General features: G+C 35.8%; 2 protein-coding genes across 2 annotated transcripts; one reads left to right on the top strand and one right to left on the bottom strand.

Moving 5' to 3' along the window:
* The first annotated feature begins 1,318 nt into the window (after positions 1 to 1,318).
* OCT1 (organic cation/carnitine transporter1) lies at positions 1,319 to 3,391 on the top strand. The gene is made up of 2 exons (XM_011626507.3): positions 1,319 to 1,742; positions 1,832 to 3,391. The coding sequence occupies exons 1-2, from the start codon at positions 1,337 to 1,339 to the stop codon at positions 3,010 to 3,012; spliced, it is 1,587 nt and encodes a 528-aa protein (XP_011624809.1). The 5' UTR covers positions 1,319 to 1,336; the 3' UTR covers positions 3,013 to 3,391.
* Positions 3,392 to 3,838: 447 nt separating this feature from the next.
* Positions 3,839 to 10,093, bottom strand: LOC18437742 (polyamine oxidase 2). The gene is given in 10 exon segments (XM_088847152.1): positions 3,839 to 4,223; positions 4,837 to 5,266; positions 5,677 to 5,774; positions 6,305 to 6,407; positions 6,578 to 6,686; positions 6,724 to 6,866; positions 7,171 to 7,284; positions 7,469 to 7,557; positions 7,723 to 7,838; positions 9,679 to 10,093. Coding segments are annotated over 10 exon segments (1,551 nt in total). The 5' UTR covers positions 9,704 to 10,093; the 3' UTR covers positions 3,839 to 3,899.
* Positions 10,094 to 15,516: the final 5,423 nt, after the last annotated feature.

Genomic DNA, 15,516 nt, shown 5'->3' with positions numbered 1-15,516 from the left:
TTGGTTGCTTGCCGTCCGTAGGCCACTACTCATCTGCCTATTTCTACCCACAAATTCGACACCAGTTCATAAACATTGTTTGTTTTGTGGCCAACAAGCCATTTGAGAGCCTACTTACTTTTTAAGGAGTATCGTATGACCAAAAGAGTATATGCTCCCCCGGGAGTTTATTTTGGAATATTTCTAGGACCTCTTCTCCTAAAATTTTTGATGTGCGCTTTAATTTGATTGTTTAGGGCTTCGCACTTATAGAAACATTTTCCTCTAAAAAACAACGTAAAATAAAATTCAAGCGCAAGTTATCTGTAACTCAAAGAATAATGACACAGTTGAAGTTGAAGAGACTGTCCCATTTTGAGATAGTGAATTGAGGCATTTTATTGAAATATTCACCTAGTTATCCTATACAAATTGTCAAATTCTCTTCGAAGGCTTTTTCGGTTTGGTAAAAAAAATGACACAATTCGATGTTTCGGCCAATTTGGGAAAAGACTTCAAACTTTTTTTAAAATTTAATATATATAAATATTTTATAAAATATATAAAAATAATGAAAAAATAAAAAAATTTAAAAATTTTAAAAAGTAACTCTTGTATAGGTATTTCTTTTCTGACCGAAACTTCGGCCGAAGCAGACCCTGACCGAAGCAGTAGCACCATGCTTCTCTTCGCTTCGATTTATGTTTGAAAACAGAAGGCTTTAGCCTCTTTAGCAAAAGCAAAGTGAATTTGATAACATTGATCCTAAAAGGGATCCCAAATTTTCAAACTAGAAAAATTCTCCTAAATAGCACTTTAGTTTGAGCGAATAGAGGGAGTAAATGTACAGCATGCTCCAGTTCACTATAAGGGCTTATTAAGTAAATGCCTGGTAAACTTTTCATTTTTTTAAACCCAAAACGGGTTAGAGAATTTTCCTATTGCAAAGCGTTGTATGATATTATATGGTACACCATAGGAGCATCCATAATCGAATGGACGGTGGAGATTGGATGTAACAAGGCGAATAAAGGTCGTCCGATAGCATGGCTGATCTCCAACATTGGTTTTTGAGAACGGACGGTGGATATCCTTTTAGCTTACAATACACCATGCACAACTGGTGTAGAATGTCCTCTCCCACAACTTTTACTTCTCGAATGACTTGATAATCTAATTAATTCTCAAAGGCAGACATGCCTGACCAAGCAAGCACAATTAGTAGTGCACTTACAGGTAATGTCACACATCAAAAAAATACACAACTGAGAGAAAACAGCATTAAAAAAAAAAAATGAAGCCCCTCAAATAAACGGTTGCTGAACTGAATTTTGAAACTGAGAGTTGAAGGCAAAGAATGGCAATGGAGGAAGAGCAGGAGCTGTTTGCTCATGACAGAGATGAAGATGAAGAGAAGGGAGGGAAACCCAAGTTGGAGTTAACAGTTGATGAGATAATAGAAGAATATGTTGGGTCTTTCGGGTTCTCTCAATTGGTTCACGTCTTTCTGGTTTCGCTTGCTTGGATATTTGATTCTCAACACACCCTTGTTACCATCTTCACAGATGCGGAGCCTCAATGGAGGTGCAAAATGAATGGTTACGAGTGTTGGGAAAATGCCTCACTGTGTGATCTTCACCCCAAAGCATGGGAATGGGTGGGAGGAGAGAGAATGTCCACTGTTGCGGAATGGGGCCTCATCTGTGGTCATAGATTCAGAGCTGGCATTCCGACCTGTGTGTTCTTCCTTGGCTCACTCTTGGGTGCTCTCTCTCTCTCTCTCTCTCTCTTCTAGAAACACTAACAATTTATTTTGATCTATTACTGAGACCCAAATTCCTTGCTCCAACAGGTTCTGCAATTCAGGGCCGCCTTGCTGACTCAAGTTTGGGAAGGAGGAAAACACTCTTCTACTCCTGCCTCTTCACATCCATTACAGCCTTTCTCACCTCTCTTTCTCCCAATATTTGGGTTTACTCCATCCTTCGCTTTTGCAATGGTTTTGCTCGGTCAGGCATCGGCATATGCTGCCTTGTTCTCTCCACTGAATCAGTGGGGAGACGATGGAGAGGACAAGTAGGTCAATATGGCTTCTTCTTCTTCACTGCCGGCTTTCTTTCTCTACCCATTATCTCATATCCACTCCAAAACTCATGGCGAAACATCTACCGATCGATCTCTCTCCTTCCCTTGCTCTACTGCTTATTTATCTTCCCCTCCATCTCCGAGTCACCTAGGTGGCTCTCACTTAGAGAGAGAAAAGAAGAAGCCATGCAAGTCTTGACAAAACTAGCACAATCTAATGGGAAGAAGATTCCCAAAAACCTGACCATTTCGAACCCAAGTTGCACGCAACCAGGCTCAAGAACATGCAATCTATGGAGCTCAAAGTGGGCTCGAAAGAGGATGGCCCTAGTCATGGCTGTGGGCTTAGGAGTTGGGTTTGTTTACTATGGAGTTCAACTCAATGCACAGAACCTCTATTTCAATCTCTATTTCACTGTGGCCCTAAATGCTCTAATGGAAATTCCAGCTGTTTTTCTAGGCTCTGTTTTGCTAAGCTGCATGGACAGGAGAGTTTTATTCTCTCTATCAGCCATCATCGCAGGCATTTCATGCTTCCTCTGTGTGATTTTATCAAGAGACAGACAGAAAAACAAGGATCAAGCGGGGAATTGGTCACAACTGAGTGTCGAATCAATTGGATTCATGTGTATTTCAACAGCTTTCGATGTGATGTATATATATTGCGTGGAACTTTTCCCAACAAGCGTAAGGAATTTTGCGGTTTCAATGCTAAGGCAAGCCCTAATGTTTGGGGCCTCCATGGCCCCAATGTTAGTTGCTCAAGGGAGGCTCAGCCCCTTTGTTTCTTATCTGGTTTTTGGGGGTGTGGGGATTTTCAGTGGGATTTTTGGCTCTTGGCTGCCGGAGACCAGGAATCGACCTCTTTATGAGACATTGGAGCAGCAAGAGCATGAGGAGATGATCAACGAGCCCTATGATTCCGAAATGGTTAAGCTTCCAAGTTAAGGGAGGGAAGAGATAAAAAAGAAGCTATTGTGTAAACTACCTAAAAATTCTTTCTTGGCGGAGAAGAAAGATTATCAATATGTTGTGAACTCACTGAAAACAGCAAAGCCTGATGCCTTGTGTGTATGTATGAATGCATGCAGACATGCATCGCCCATGCCCCTGTGTGTGTGTGCATGCACATGTGTGAGTAAGAGAGGCTTCTGTGAGGTCTTTAGTAGCAGGGCAAAAGAAGATTGTGTTGTATAAATTATCTGTATGGTCTGCTAGGGATGAAGATCACCATTCTCTCAGTGTCAATTCTTTGGTAGCATAAAAACCAAAGAAAAATATGTTCATGTGCATGTGTGAGAGAGAATTGATTGTTAAATTATCTGGACACTGACTGTGTAAACTATGTGTGAATTTCTGAGGTACCTATTGCAGACTAACCAAAGACTACTGTTCAAATTTCCATGTTTCTATGCGGTAGTAATATATATAACTATAAGAGAAAAAACCAAATAAATAACCAAGGCCCATGTCAAAACACTTTTATTTCCATTTTTTATCCAATCAGAATCACAGTTTTTTAGCTCACTCACAGAACCACCTAACAGACTGCTACTCGATATCTCAGCCTTAATTCATCAATTCCATATACCCAACCCCTCTATTTCCCAGTGATTCAGACCCACCACCCCCCAAAAGAAAAATAACAAAAATGCATTATCTTTATGTTCAAATAAGTCAGCCAGTTTGCACTAGGGAGGCTTCAGTTTAGACCCCTATCCTGCAAACCGTTTTTCACTGTCAAGTTAAGGGCCTCATCGAAAAACTTTAAAAATTTCAGCCTCTAAAGTTACATATTTTTTTTATTGGTATCAAAAGTTTAAGTTGTCATAAACTCACATCCTTGATATTGTCAAAGGAGCCGAAGCAACAGAGATATCTCCACCCATTACAGGTTGGAATAAACTTAGGTCTCCATAGAGGTGTCCGGAAAGTTTTAGAAGGTGGTTGTGACAATTTTGAGAAGTTAAAACTCCAGAAGCGAAAGCCCCATGAACAGTTCCTGAGTGGGTAGTGGAAACTGCCTCCCCTGCAAAGAAGAGTGAACCAACTGGTAATTGAAGCCTCTCATATATATCATCTGGCTTGTTCACGAGGTCACAGCAATAGCACCCAAGGGAATCACGATCAGAGCCCCAACGTGAAACCAGATACTGGACCTGTCATTAGTAAATTAAAAAAGAATATAGGACAATAAGGAAAAAAGAAACAAAAATCTGTAATAAGTTAATTCTCACATATAGTGTGCTATTGTAGCTTAACACATTGACCACACATACTGAAATTTATATAAATATTTCCATTTACTTAACACCAAAACGTAGTGGCATGGAGCTCACAATCTCAGCCCTCAGTGTCTGGAACAAAGAGTGGGCATCACTTAATCTTAGCCCTTCACTTTCAAAACCAAAGCCACAAATCACCCAAACCAAAACAGAACGTAATACAAAAAAAAATTTAATAAATAAAAAAACAAAGTACATGGTCCATTGGGGTCATCACCATCTAATGAAATGGACAGTAATGTAGAGAGGGCAGCTCCATCACTGATAATCATTTCATCCAACTGTGATTACTGAAATGGACTATGCTATACCATAGTCCACATTGGACAATATTGCCCTTACTAAAGAGATATAGAAAGTACACTATACTTCAAGCATACAGAAACCATCCATCCACCATTTCATAGGATGGTGATAACCCCAAATGGGCCATGGTTCCTCCATACGCTAATGGAATACAACACAAGAAAAAAGGGTCAAGTCTCACTGGTTCAATAGCATCTGGTAAAATCCTCTTAAGCTGAGTCATGGCAAAGTTGGCAGCCGCCTGATCTGACATTTTCTCTATATCATGGGCGAGCCTGCCCGATGGCATGTATACAAGGACTGGATGGCCTGTGGCCTTGTGAAGGTTCAAGAAGTAGGTGCACCCAGATGGGGTAGGCCCCACCACTCCCAAAACCTCAACATTTGGCCAAAAAACAGAATCAAAGTGAAGAGCAATCTTGTTCTCACTACCAACACCCAAATCTGAAATGGCTGATTCTTTCCACTCTGGAAGCTTTGGCTCAAACTCAATCAGTTTGGCTTTCAAAACTCCTAAAGGCACTGTTACAATAGCAGCATTCGCTGAGAAACTCCTCCCACCCTCGATTGTCACCGTCACCCCATTATATGAATGTGTAACACTCACAACCCTAGGTAAAAAATAATAGTGCCTGTCAGTGCCACATCCCTTAGCAAATTTCAGGAAAAATAAGTATAACAAAGATGCAGTTATAGATAATCCAATGGACATATGCAAAACGATAGTTATTGAGGTCATGAATCTCTGATCAGAGGATGGACAAAGATCCAAAATAGGGAAGCTTACAATAATTCAATGGACCTAAGGGAAACCATGGTCCAAAGGGGTGATGGACAGTGTAGACATCAAGACAGACCATTGGGGCTGTCCCCTAGACAGGTGGCTGGTTACCTCTCCATCACTGCCCATCCTTTGATTGGATCAGAAATGACCCCAATGGATTATGCTTTTCTAATTAATCCATTGGAGAGTGGATTACACTGCCAGAGAAATAAATATGGCTGGCAAACACATACAAACCTGTGTTCTAATAGGATGTCCAGACCTTTTGCAAGACCATTTATAAGAGGATGGTACCCTTGCACCATTAGCCCATGTCCACCAGTAAGCATTTGTTCCTGTATTTTGAGATAAAAGTCATCTGAGTGGCTTATATACAAAAAAAATAAATAACAGAAAACTAGGATAATGAACATCCAAATGGTATAATCAAAGAGGAAATAAGGGAAATAAAACATAAAGCATGTTATAATTCAGGAGTAATGGATAAACATAGCCTATTATCACCAACCAATGAAAGAATCAATGGTGATAGAAACCCGGGGGGGGAGGGGGGGGGTGCAGGATCACCATTGTGGTCCTCTAACGTTCTGGTCCAATGGGTTCCATTATTTCGATCATAGTCCATCATGGGAAGCAATAAGCCCATGGATTTCCATCATCCAACAGACTAAAGCACAACATTATAAAAAAATAACAGACTAAAGCACAACATTATAAAAAAATAACTATTTCAAAAATTCGGTCGGCATGCCAAGACTCAGCAAGAAACACTTTCTCAATTAGTTAGTCATCCTCATGATTGTCAGTTATCAATTTTTGTTCAACTTTAGAAAAGCAATGGCAGCTTGTTTCCAGAATTTGTCACCTGATCCCAGTTTTTAAGCGAAATGGCATCCGTGTCCGCTGCAAACCATCCTTCCATTCTGCATAAATACCATTGTAGTACTTTGAGGGCCAGCCCCTCTGGTCTGGACACAGGAAACCCATTCTGTCAGAGAAAAGGCTTCAGCTTGCACACACACACAGAGAAGGGGAGGGGTGAGAGAGAGAGAGAGGGGAAACAAAGAGAGGGGAGAGAGAGAGAGAGAGTTAAATTACTAAACAATACTTGCAGCAGCCCAAAGTCCAGAATCCAAACCTTAAATGAGGATATCTATCCAAAACAATTGACAGCGCTTGGTGCACAGACATGTCCTTGCGGTGTTCATCTCTCACTTTCTCTGTCTGGAGTAATCAAAGAATGCAAACTTTATCACAAGATATCATTCAATAATCAATTGTCACATGCTATTGTTTATTGAATGATCAAATGGATTACAGATCGGTGGGAGAAACTTGCCTCTTTGAGAATCTTAACAAATATCTCGCCGACCTCTAAAACTAGTTGTTGAGGTACTTGACTGCCATCAGTATCAAAAAGTGCACAACTGCAGGAAACAAAGAGGTGCAAATAACACACCACATTCAAACCGCTTACAATTTCATTTCAATTGGGAATCAAAATTAAGAACTCTGCTTTGTTTACCCAATGGGTAAGAAGTAAGCTCTATAAGTTGTAAGTTGCACATAAAACAATAGCTTCAAACATGTTTTCAAAAATTGCCGAATGGATTGGGAATTGCCAATCTGGATTGGATTCAGTGAGTCACTAGGCCAATTTATTCCAAGAATCAGGAAGCGACTCTATTCTCTTTAAAATGCATTATTCCCCTTCTATAACAAAAGATCTACCTTTCCAAATCATGGTCATACAACACCGAGTTGTCTCCACTTGTACGATATAATGGAAGACCTAATGTTCGAATCAGTGGAGCCAAGGGATTTTCATTGCAGACACCATGCAACCTAAAGCACAAAATAAAATATAACTCAGTAAGACCTCTGCATATGAGAACTTCTTGTTTGTTTGTTTTTTTTGGCTAAATTGTATATAAGAATGTTTGCTTGATCCAGGATGTGGGAAGCAAAAACTAACTAAATAAAATAAAAAGTCGAAGAACGAAAAGTAAAAGAAAAGATTACAACTAACCATGAGGCACCCATGTCAACTGGAAAACCAAATGAATAATCAGTATACACTCGGCCACCAATTCGATTCCTTGATTCCAATACGACCACCTAAAATGTTAAGCAAATAACAAGCAGTTTCACATATCATTGACATGATGCATACATGTGCAGCTATATGCATAATGCGTGGGTGTGTGGGTCTATCCATGTGTGTCTATCTGTGCATCCAGTTTGTGTGTGTGTCTGCGTATAACATCACGTTATCTACAGCACCTTGAAAGAGGCATCATGCAGAACACGAGCAGCCGCAATTCCTGAAATCCCAGCCCCTATCACAATGACCGAAGGTAAAGACGACCCGTCCTTCTCCATACTCACACTTGAAGACTCTGAGAAATCAAATATTTAGTCATTATGGCTACAATCTCAAAGAGAGTTAACCAGTTGCAAAGATAATCTGAATGCCTAATGGAAATCTGAAAAAAGTTTATAAATCCATGGGCATCCACCTATGCCATACTAATGGTGAAGTCTGGAAACCCGTCCCCCTAATTTTGACAATAAAGTGCCCTTTTTTTGGGTAATTACAATAAAGTGCCCTTACTTTGTATTACATGCACTTTTTAGGTAAGGGCATCGGAGGTACTTTTGAACTCCTTGCAAATGAATTTCAAATGCGCATGAGATTCGTTCACCGTTATTCGCTCCTACTGTGTAGTATTGTTTAAAAATATCTTTAGGAATACATCGAATACCCCTCAAGAAAAGAAGTAATACAATGTCTGGACATTATGGCCAAAATTTAGGGAGTCAGGTTTCCTAACTAGAAAGATGTAAAAAACCTATATACACAAACGAGCACACACAGAGTTCACATCAGAGTCACAACACTGAGTATCACAAGTTATCTATGACAGATTTCACAATTTTTCTTCTGTTTTTTTTTTTGTTGGTTTTCTTTTTCCTTTATTTTTGGGGTGGTTTGGCCGGTGGCGGTTGTGTTGTCAAAGATAAATTGTTGTATATTGTATCATATGCTGTTCAATGTGGTTATGTGTCTTGCTTCTTCTAGCGACATCCACATCCCAAAATGGCCCCGAATTGCTCTTAATTGGGAGGGTACTTAAACTCCTCATGACATGGGTAACGCAATTTGTATTCTTTGATACTATTTGGGCAGGTTACTTAAACAGCTTACGCCTTGGGTTCGGACCACCGATACAAGAGACAGAAAGAGAGAGGAATCCATACTGTGTCTCCTTGGAGAATAGTAGAATTTGACCTTCTTCTTCCATGGATGCGGCTTCCGAAAGGAAGTAAACCACACAAAGTTGCTTCGTGGATATTGTTTTGTCGCTTGTTTTCTTTTGATACTCTCTTTTTATATGTCAACAGAGTCAAACTGTAAATACCAAAATGCAAAAGTGGGAGATTTCAAATTCATTGCTCAAAATTAGTTACACGGTATTTGTCAAGTTTATTAAATACTGTATTCCATTACACAAACCACTTTTCATGTAATAAAAGACTGAATTCCCCCATAGTGCTAAAATATAGAATGCTATTACCCATGATATTACCTATGGTTCCAAAAGATCTCATTCTTAGACCAATGGAATAGGTCAACAACATTGTGCATTAATAAAAATATTTTCAAACTATCACCTTTTTTTTCCTTTGTAACTTGTACTTATATCCAAGAAAGTATTTTTCTGAGAATTCAACACCCAATATCCCTGTATCCATAACAGAATAGCATATAATCCATACTGCAACCCAAAACAAACGAATCCATCACATAATTGAATCCTAAAATTGACTGGTTTCCCAACAAAATCTCAAAGCTAGAACACATGAATCCATCACATCATATGAGTCCATCTCATAATTAAACAATAAAATTGGGTATTCACCATTTTCCCAAGAAAACCAAAAATTGCAAATAAGCAAACAAACAATAACAAAAGAAGATTAATGCAACCAAATCGAGATATTGTGTTATTGACAGCCTAAAGAAAGTTTTTCCAATGGAGGAAAAAGGAGCAAATAAACTCCTTCTGATCTATCAAAAAATTAAATCTGAAATATATAACATACCCAAAAAACACCATGAAAAAACCCATTAATCTCCATATACATTTTTTTTTTTTTTTTTGAACATTAACAAAGTATTAATCTCCATATGCTAAACACCATGATCCCAGTAAGCAAAAAAAGAAAAAGACTTACCAGCCTCTGATTGAGCAGACTCCATGCTTCTATGGAAATAAAGACTCAGACTTCAATTTGGTCTCAAAATTTAACAAAACAGGCGTAACTTGAGGCGAATAATGGAGAACGAATATCAATAGACAAGTGATGAAATGGTTCGAATTCGGAGAACCCCCAAGCTTGACAAACCAGTTCATACGGAACAACAGGGTGTGCCCCCTAAAAATACCTAGAGAGAGAGAAGAAGGGCAAGAACTTGGAGAGAGAAAGAGGAGAGAGAATTGATCAGAGTTGCAGGTGGGCAAGGGAGATCCACATGTCCGGCAAATTGTAGAGAGAAAAAATCGGAAAGAGAGAGGAGAGGGAAAGATCTTTGAATTATTGTTGCCTGTTGGGATTCTTGGGGCTCCCGGTACAAGACGAAAGGGACTTCTCTTTTCTTGGTTTGTTGAGGAATAAATAAATAAACAAATAATATTTTAAATGTTAAAAACAATACATAAAAATTAGAAATTAGAGCAAGATGGCTTTTTTTAGGATCCTTCCACGATTTTTTTATTATTGGTTAGGTTGTTAGGGCACAAGTTACCGACGCAAAAACACCAATGCAAAACAAGAGAAAGTACTAGATGCCAAAAAGATATTATACTCCCGCACGACTACATCTATTTACTCCCTCCATATTTAGCCAAATCATCTGCCCTCTCTATACACATGTTGAAATGAGACCATTGCCCTCTCTATACACATGTTGAAATGAGACCATCGGACCAATAATATTCATGATCTCCATTGGTGACATTAATTTTTTTTTTAGAATTAATTTTAAGAAAAATTTTCTATATTTCCTCCATTATGTAAAAGTTCTATACTTCTCAATCCAGATGTCCATTTTAGATCAAATAGGACATTGATCGTTTGATCTAGATGTTCTATACTTCTCAATCTAGATGTCCATTTTAGATCAAATAAGACATTGATCGTTTGATCTAGATCTAACAACTCCAAGTATTTTTATTTTTATTTTTATTCTACAAATTATATGAAATTGAAATTTGGTATGTGTTATCATCTAAATTGGACACACCTAAAAAATATACAAAATAATATTTTCAATAAAATAAAATGACAAAATACTACTAAAACTTTTAAAGATATTTTGGTTATTTTACTTTATCAAGAATTTTGTTTTTTTTTTTTGGCGGGTATGAATTTAGGAGAGGAGTGGACGACCAAAATTTGGTGCCAAGATATTTTGTAAAAAATAAATAAAAATACACCAGTTTAGAGGTGTGACATTGTTATTGTGTATCAGTTGTTCATTCAGATCTAACGGCTAGACAAGGGGAAGTATATTCCCGATTAACCTCAAAAAAAAAAAAAAAAAATTCCTAATGGTATCACCTGTGTACTTGAAAAAAAAAAAATATCTCGAAACTGACTAATAAAGACCGTCCAAATTTTGGAGGGTGAGATTTAAGTGTTAAGAAACTCAAAATTCAATTTTTTTCTTTTTTTTTGTTTTGAAAATAGTAATCTAATGATTCTTAAGAGTTCCCAAAATTTCAGATTGGGAAAATTATTCCAAGCCGTCACCTATCCGAGAAGCATGTGTACATTGTATTCCATAGGAGCACAGTATACACACTTAGGCTTTACCATCAAAAGTAAAACTACACCAGAAACCTCATTAGGAATGGCAATTTAGACACGGCAGAATCTCCCAACCTCAAATTATGTACCTCAATATAGAAAGAAATTTTAATTATGGAAGCAGTTATTATGGGCCCAAGTCCGTAAACATAGAAATGCGGGCCTATTAATAAATCTGTATTTGAGACCGATTTTTTTATTTAATTTTTAATAACATATAATATCTAACATGATGATCATGAATATGAATAAATAAATAAATTTTAAAAACTATAAATAATAATTCTAATAAGAAAACATTTAAACCATTGGTTTCCATTGTTTTTATATGGAACACCTACTTGCATTTATCTCTAGGATGGATGTTTTACACTTTTTGGACTGCATATGTAGTCATGCAATCCAGCCTGCATGAAACAATTTTCTTTTAATTATTAAATGAGTAATGATCCTATGAGACCCTCCCACAACCCACACCTATGTGAGTAAGATCTCAAATGATCACCATCAAATTTGACATAAATTTTAAAAAAAATCAAGTTCCACACTCATGTAATAATTTTTTTAGAGATCTGTGCCAAATTTGATGGTGATCATTTGGGATCATACTTACATGAGTGTGGGAGGGTCTCATAGTGTCATTTCTCTTATTAAATTATGAATCTTGTAAGATAGTATTTGGACGGACCATTTTCAAGCTTTGAAGATGGGCCAGATCTAATATTTTTTTATGAAGCCTCAATTTTCATAATTAGGAGTGGAATAATTTTGAAAAATAGGGCAATTTAAAAAAATAAAATTTTGATTTTCTAATAGATTTAGGAGGTTAATTGTTTTCCTTTTCCAAATCGTCCCTTGAGATTTTTACGTGACAAGGGCGCTTATAAAAGATAATTTTAATTTTCCAAGAGTTAGAGGAGATTTTTTTTTTTTTTAGGATATTGGGAAACTTTCTTCTGTCCCGATTTTTCTCTTGAGAATTATTTTTTGAGATCTTTACGTGACAAGGAAGCATATAAAAGATAATTTTAATTTTCCAAGAGTTATAGGAGATTTTTTTTTTTAGGATATTGGGAAACTTTCTTCTGTCCCGATTTTTCTCTTGAAAATTATTTTTATATGACAACGCAATAGTACAAGGAGAATTTTGATTTTCTAAGAGGTTTAGGAGATAATTTAATTTTGGGAAATTTGTGTATATATGCCTTATATTTTGCAGAATTTAAAAATTGTCTTCAATATTTCATATGTTATGCCCTACTTTTTTAGAGTGTGTATTATATTTTAATTTTAGTTATTTTTTCGAATATGGTTAGGCCCAATTTTTAGGTGTTCATACTTCTTGCACATGAATAAAATATAAAACTAATTTAAATAAGCAAAAAAATTGTATAGAGCCTATGCTCTAAGCAATCAAATTAGAGCCCACCTAGAACATTTCACTAGAAGAAGTTTTGATGCTTAAATATTCTCAAATTAATCATCTCAACGTCAAGATGCATGGACATGTGAAAAAAATGGATTTCAAGTTTTGAAAATAGTGCACCTTGTAATGCCTTTTTGGACCGTCAATTTTCAAGATTTTAAGCTTTCATAAATCTGCTCGATCTACATTATTTTTTAATATTTAAATTTTATGATTAAAAATAAAAATATATTTTAAGGCTATCACATAGATTACCATTATTGAAACCACATTTCCCGATACTATTTGAAGGTGCACTTCATTTTGATTGTAGATCCTCAGCTCTATACAAACCACACCCTTTAAATAATAGAGTAGCTAAAATACTCCTAAATTTTGTAGGGATATTCCAATAAGTTTATTTTTAGTTTATGTTTTATAATATTTATAGATGTGTAACGGTGAGAAATATGAACACACAAAATTTGAGCTCATTCTGGTGTATAGAAAAAGAGTAATGATCCTATGAGACCCTCACACACCCATGTATGTAGGACCCCAAAGGATCACCATTAAATTTAGCGCAGATCTCTAGAAAAATTATCACATGGGTATGGGACTTGATTCTTCTAAAGATCCGTGCCAAAATTAATGATGATCCTTTAGGGTCCTACACACATAGGTGTGGGAGGGTCTCATAGGATCATTACTCGTAGAAAAATATAAATAAAAAAACTAGATGTGCTCTTAAAATAGAGGACACCAACATAAATCATAAAATATCATGGATATTTTTAATTTTTTTGGAATGTTATCGATATTTACATGAATTTGCCTTTTCTAAGACAAGTTGAAACCCTTTTCTTTTCGATTTTTTGCTTGGGAAATATATTTATATGACAAGGGAGTTTACAAAATATGTTTAGCCATTATCAATACTTCAACGATTGCATAAAATAATGAAAATGAAAATGATAATAATAATGATAATAATAATAATAATAATAATAATAATAATAATAATAATAATAATAATAATAATAATAATAATTATTATTATTATTATTATTATTATTATTATTATTATTATTATTATTATTATTATTATTATTCAGCAATTCATATAGTCAATCTGTAGACCGGGAATATGCCTTAGTTTCCTAAATTCGGTTTTTTGAATATTCTTTTCCTTCCCAATTTGTGGTCCACACCCTATAATTTAAGATACTTTTTAAGAAATAAGAATCCATGCATCTTATTCTTTGTTTGGCATTTCTGTTGTCCTTAAATAAATTGTTTGGTATATTTTTTTTATGCTATTCCTATTCTTTTCAAAAGCTAGGTAGTATTTGACCTTTCTGGTATTGATTCTTACTGCATATTCTACAACTACAAACTACCAAAAGTTATGGAAATTATTATAAAAAAATGAGCCTCTTAAGTGTACGACAGAATGAGAGGAAAGGCTTGGTCAAAAAAAAATGGCAAGAAAGGTTTGACCTAGCTTTGCCCTAAAAAATAAAGTGAGTGCATGTATTATGCTCATGTGGAAGCATAATGTACATCTATTCTCGGTTAGAAACCAATTTGAGAGAGATTTTTTAGTCAGGAATTTTGGGAATCACCTAAGAATCACTAGATAATTTCAAAATAAACAAATTTGAATTTTTAATTTTTCAATACTTAGATCTCACCCTTAAAAAATTGGATGGCCTTTGTTCAATCTTGAAATATTATTTTTTTAAAACCCATAGATAGTGCAATTTGGAAGTTTTCTCTTTTGAGATTTATCTATGGTTGAGTAGGTTATACCGAGATCCTAAAGTTAATCCTAAATTTGGTTGTATACGAGGGAGTAAGATAATATTTTTTGGCAATAAAGTGGACAAACAAGTCATTTTTTTGTGTTTAGGAATTAAAAGGTCATAATCAGTCAAACCGTCATTGTGGAAATTGAGCGACTGTGATATGGATGGTGCTCAAAATTGACAAAATTCTTTGTTGGACTTTAAGCGGAAATTACATACTCCCATGGCTCGGTATCACTTGTGACCAAAAGTAAACGCTCTTTTATTGTATAAAACTCCATTTGACATTATAATTCCAAAAACGTGGTTAGCATGCCGCTAAGCTCGCACATCTAGAAATGTGGGCTCCGTAATAAATATATTTTTAAATATAATTTCATCCTAAGTTTTTAAAAAATATACAATTTTTAACATGGAGATCATGAACATGATAAATAAATAAAATTTGAAACTAAAAATAATAATTATATTCAAAAAATATTTGGACTGTTAGTTACAATTGTTTTTAGATGGACCACCTATTTACATTCATCTTTAAGATGGATGCTTTATACTCCGCATATTGTAGAAATGCAATCCAACGTGCATAAAATGATTTTTCTAATTATAATCCATAGAAACATTAAAAGTTAACAAAAAAAAATATATAATTATAATCCGGATACCCATTCCCTAAACCCGCAAATTTTAAGATAAAATATTGGGCGAGAATAATTTGTCCATACTTAAGAAAATAATCATCCAAGAAAAATGAGAGGGCATAAGGATTCAAGTGGTAATTAACAACACAAATTTGTATTATTTTTTGTTAGCAGGGTAAGAATAAAACTCTTGTTGTCATCTCATGGCTCCACCACTCTAACCACTTATGCCAAGGGCATAGTCCTAACAAAGTACCCTTGCCTAGTCCTAACATAATACCCTTCCCTACAGAAAATTTTGCGATAAGAAATGCCCCCATTAAAAATTTAGACATACCCCACAAAAATA

This window comes from Amborella trichopoda, chromosome 9 (genome assembly GCF_054954075.1).
Source record: "Amborella trichopoda isolate Santa Cruz 75 chromosome 9, AtrichopodaSantaCruz75HAP2 v2.0, whole genome shotgun sequence".
NCBI lineage: Eukaryota > Viridiplantae > Streptophyta > Magnoliopsida > Amborellales > Amborellaceae > Amborella > Amborella trichopoda.
Note: the sequence above shows the minus strand (reverse complement) of the source record. Positions and strands in the feature narration are given on the sequence as shown.

Bases quoted from the DNA above. Each gene is read 5' to 3' on its own strand.
- OCT1 (XM_011626507.3), top strand. From the start codon at position 1,337: ATGGCAATGGAGGAAGAGCAGGAGCTGTTTGCTCATGACAGAGATGAA. The intron at 1,743-1,831 runs GTGCTCTCTCTC...TTGCTCCAACAG, and splicing joins CTTCCTTGGCTCACTCTTGG to GTTCTGCAATTCAGGGCCGC.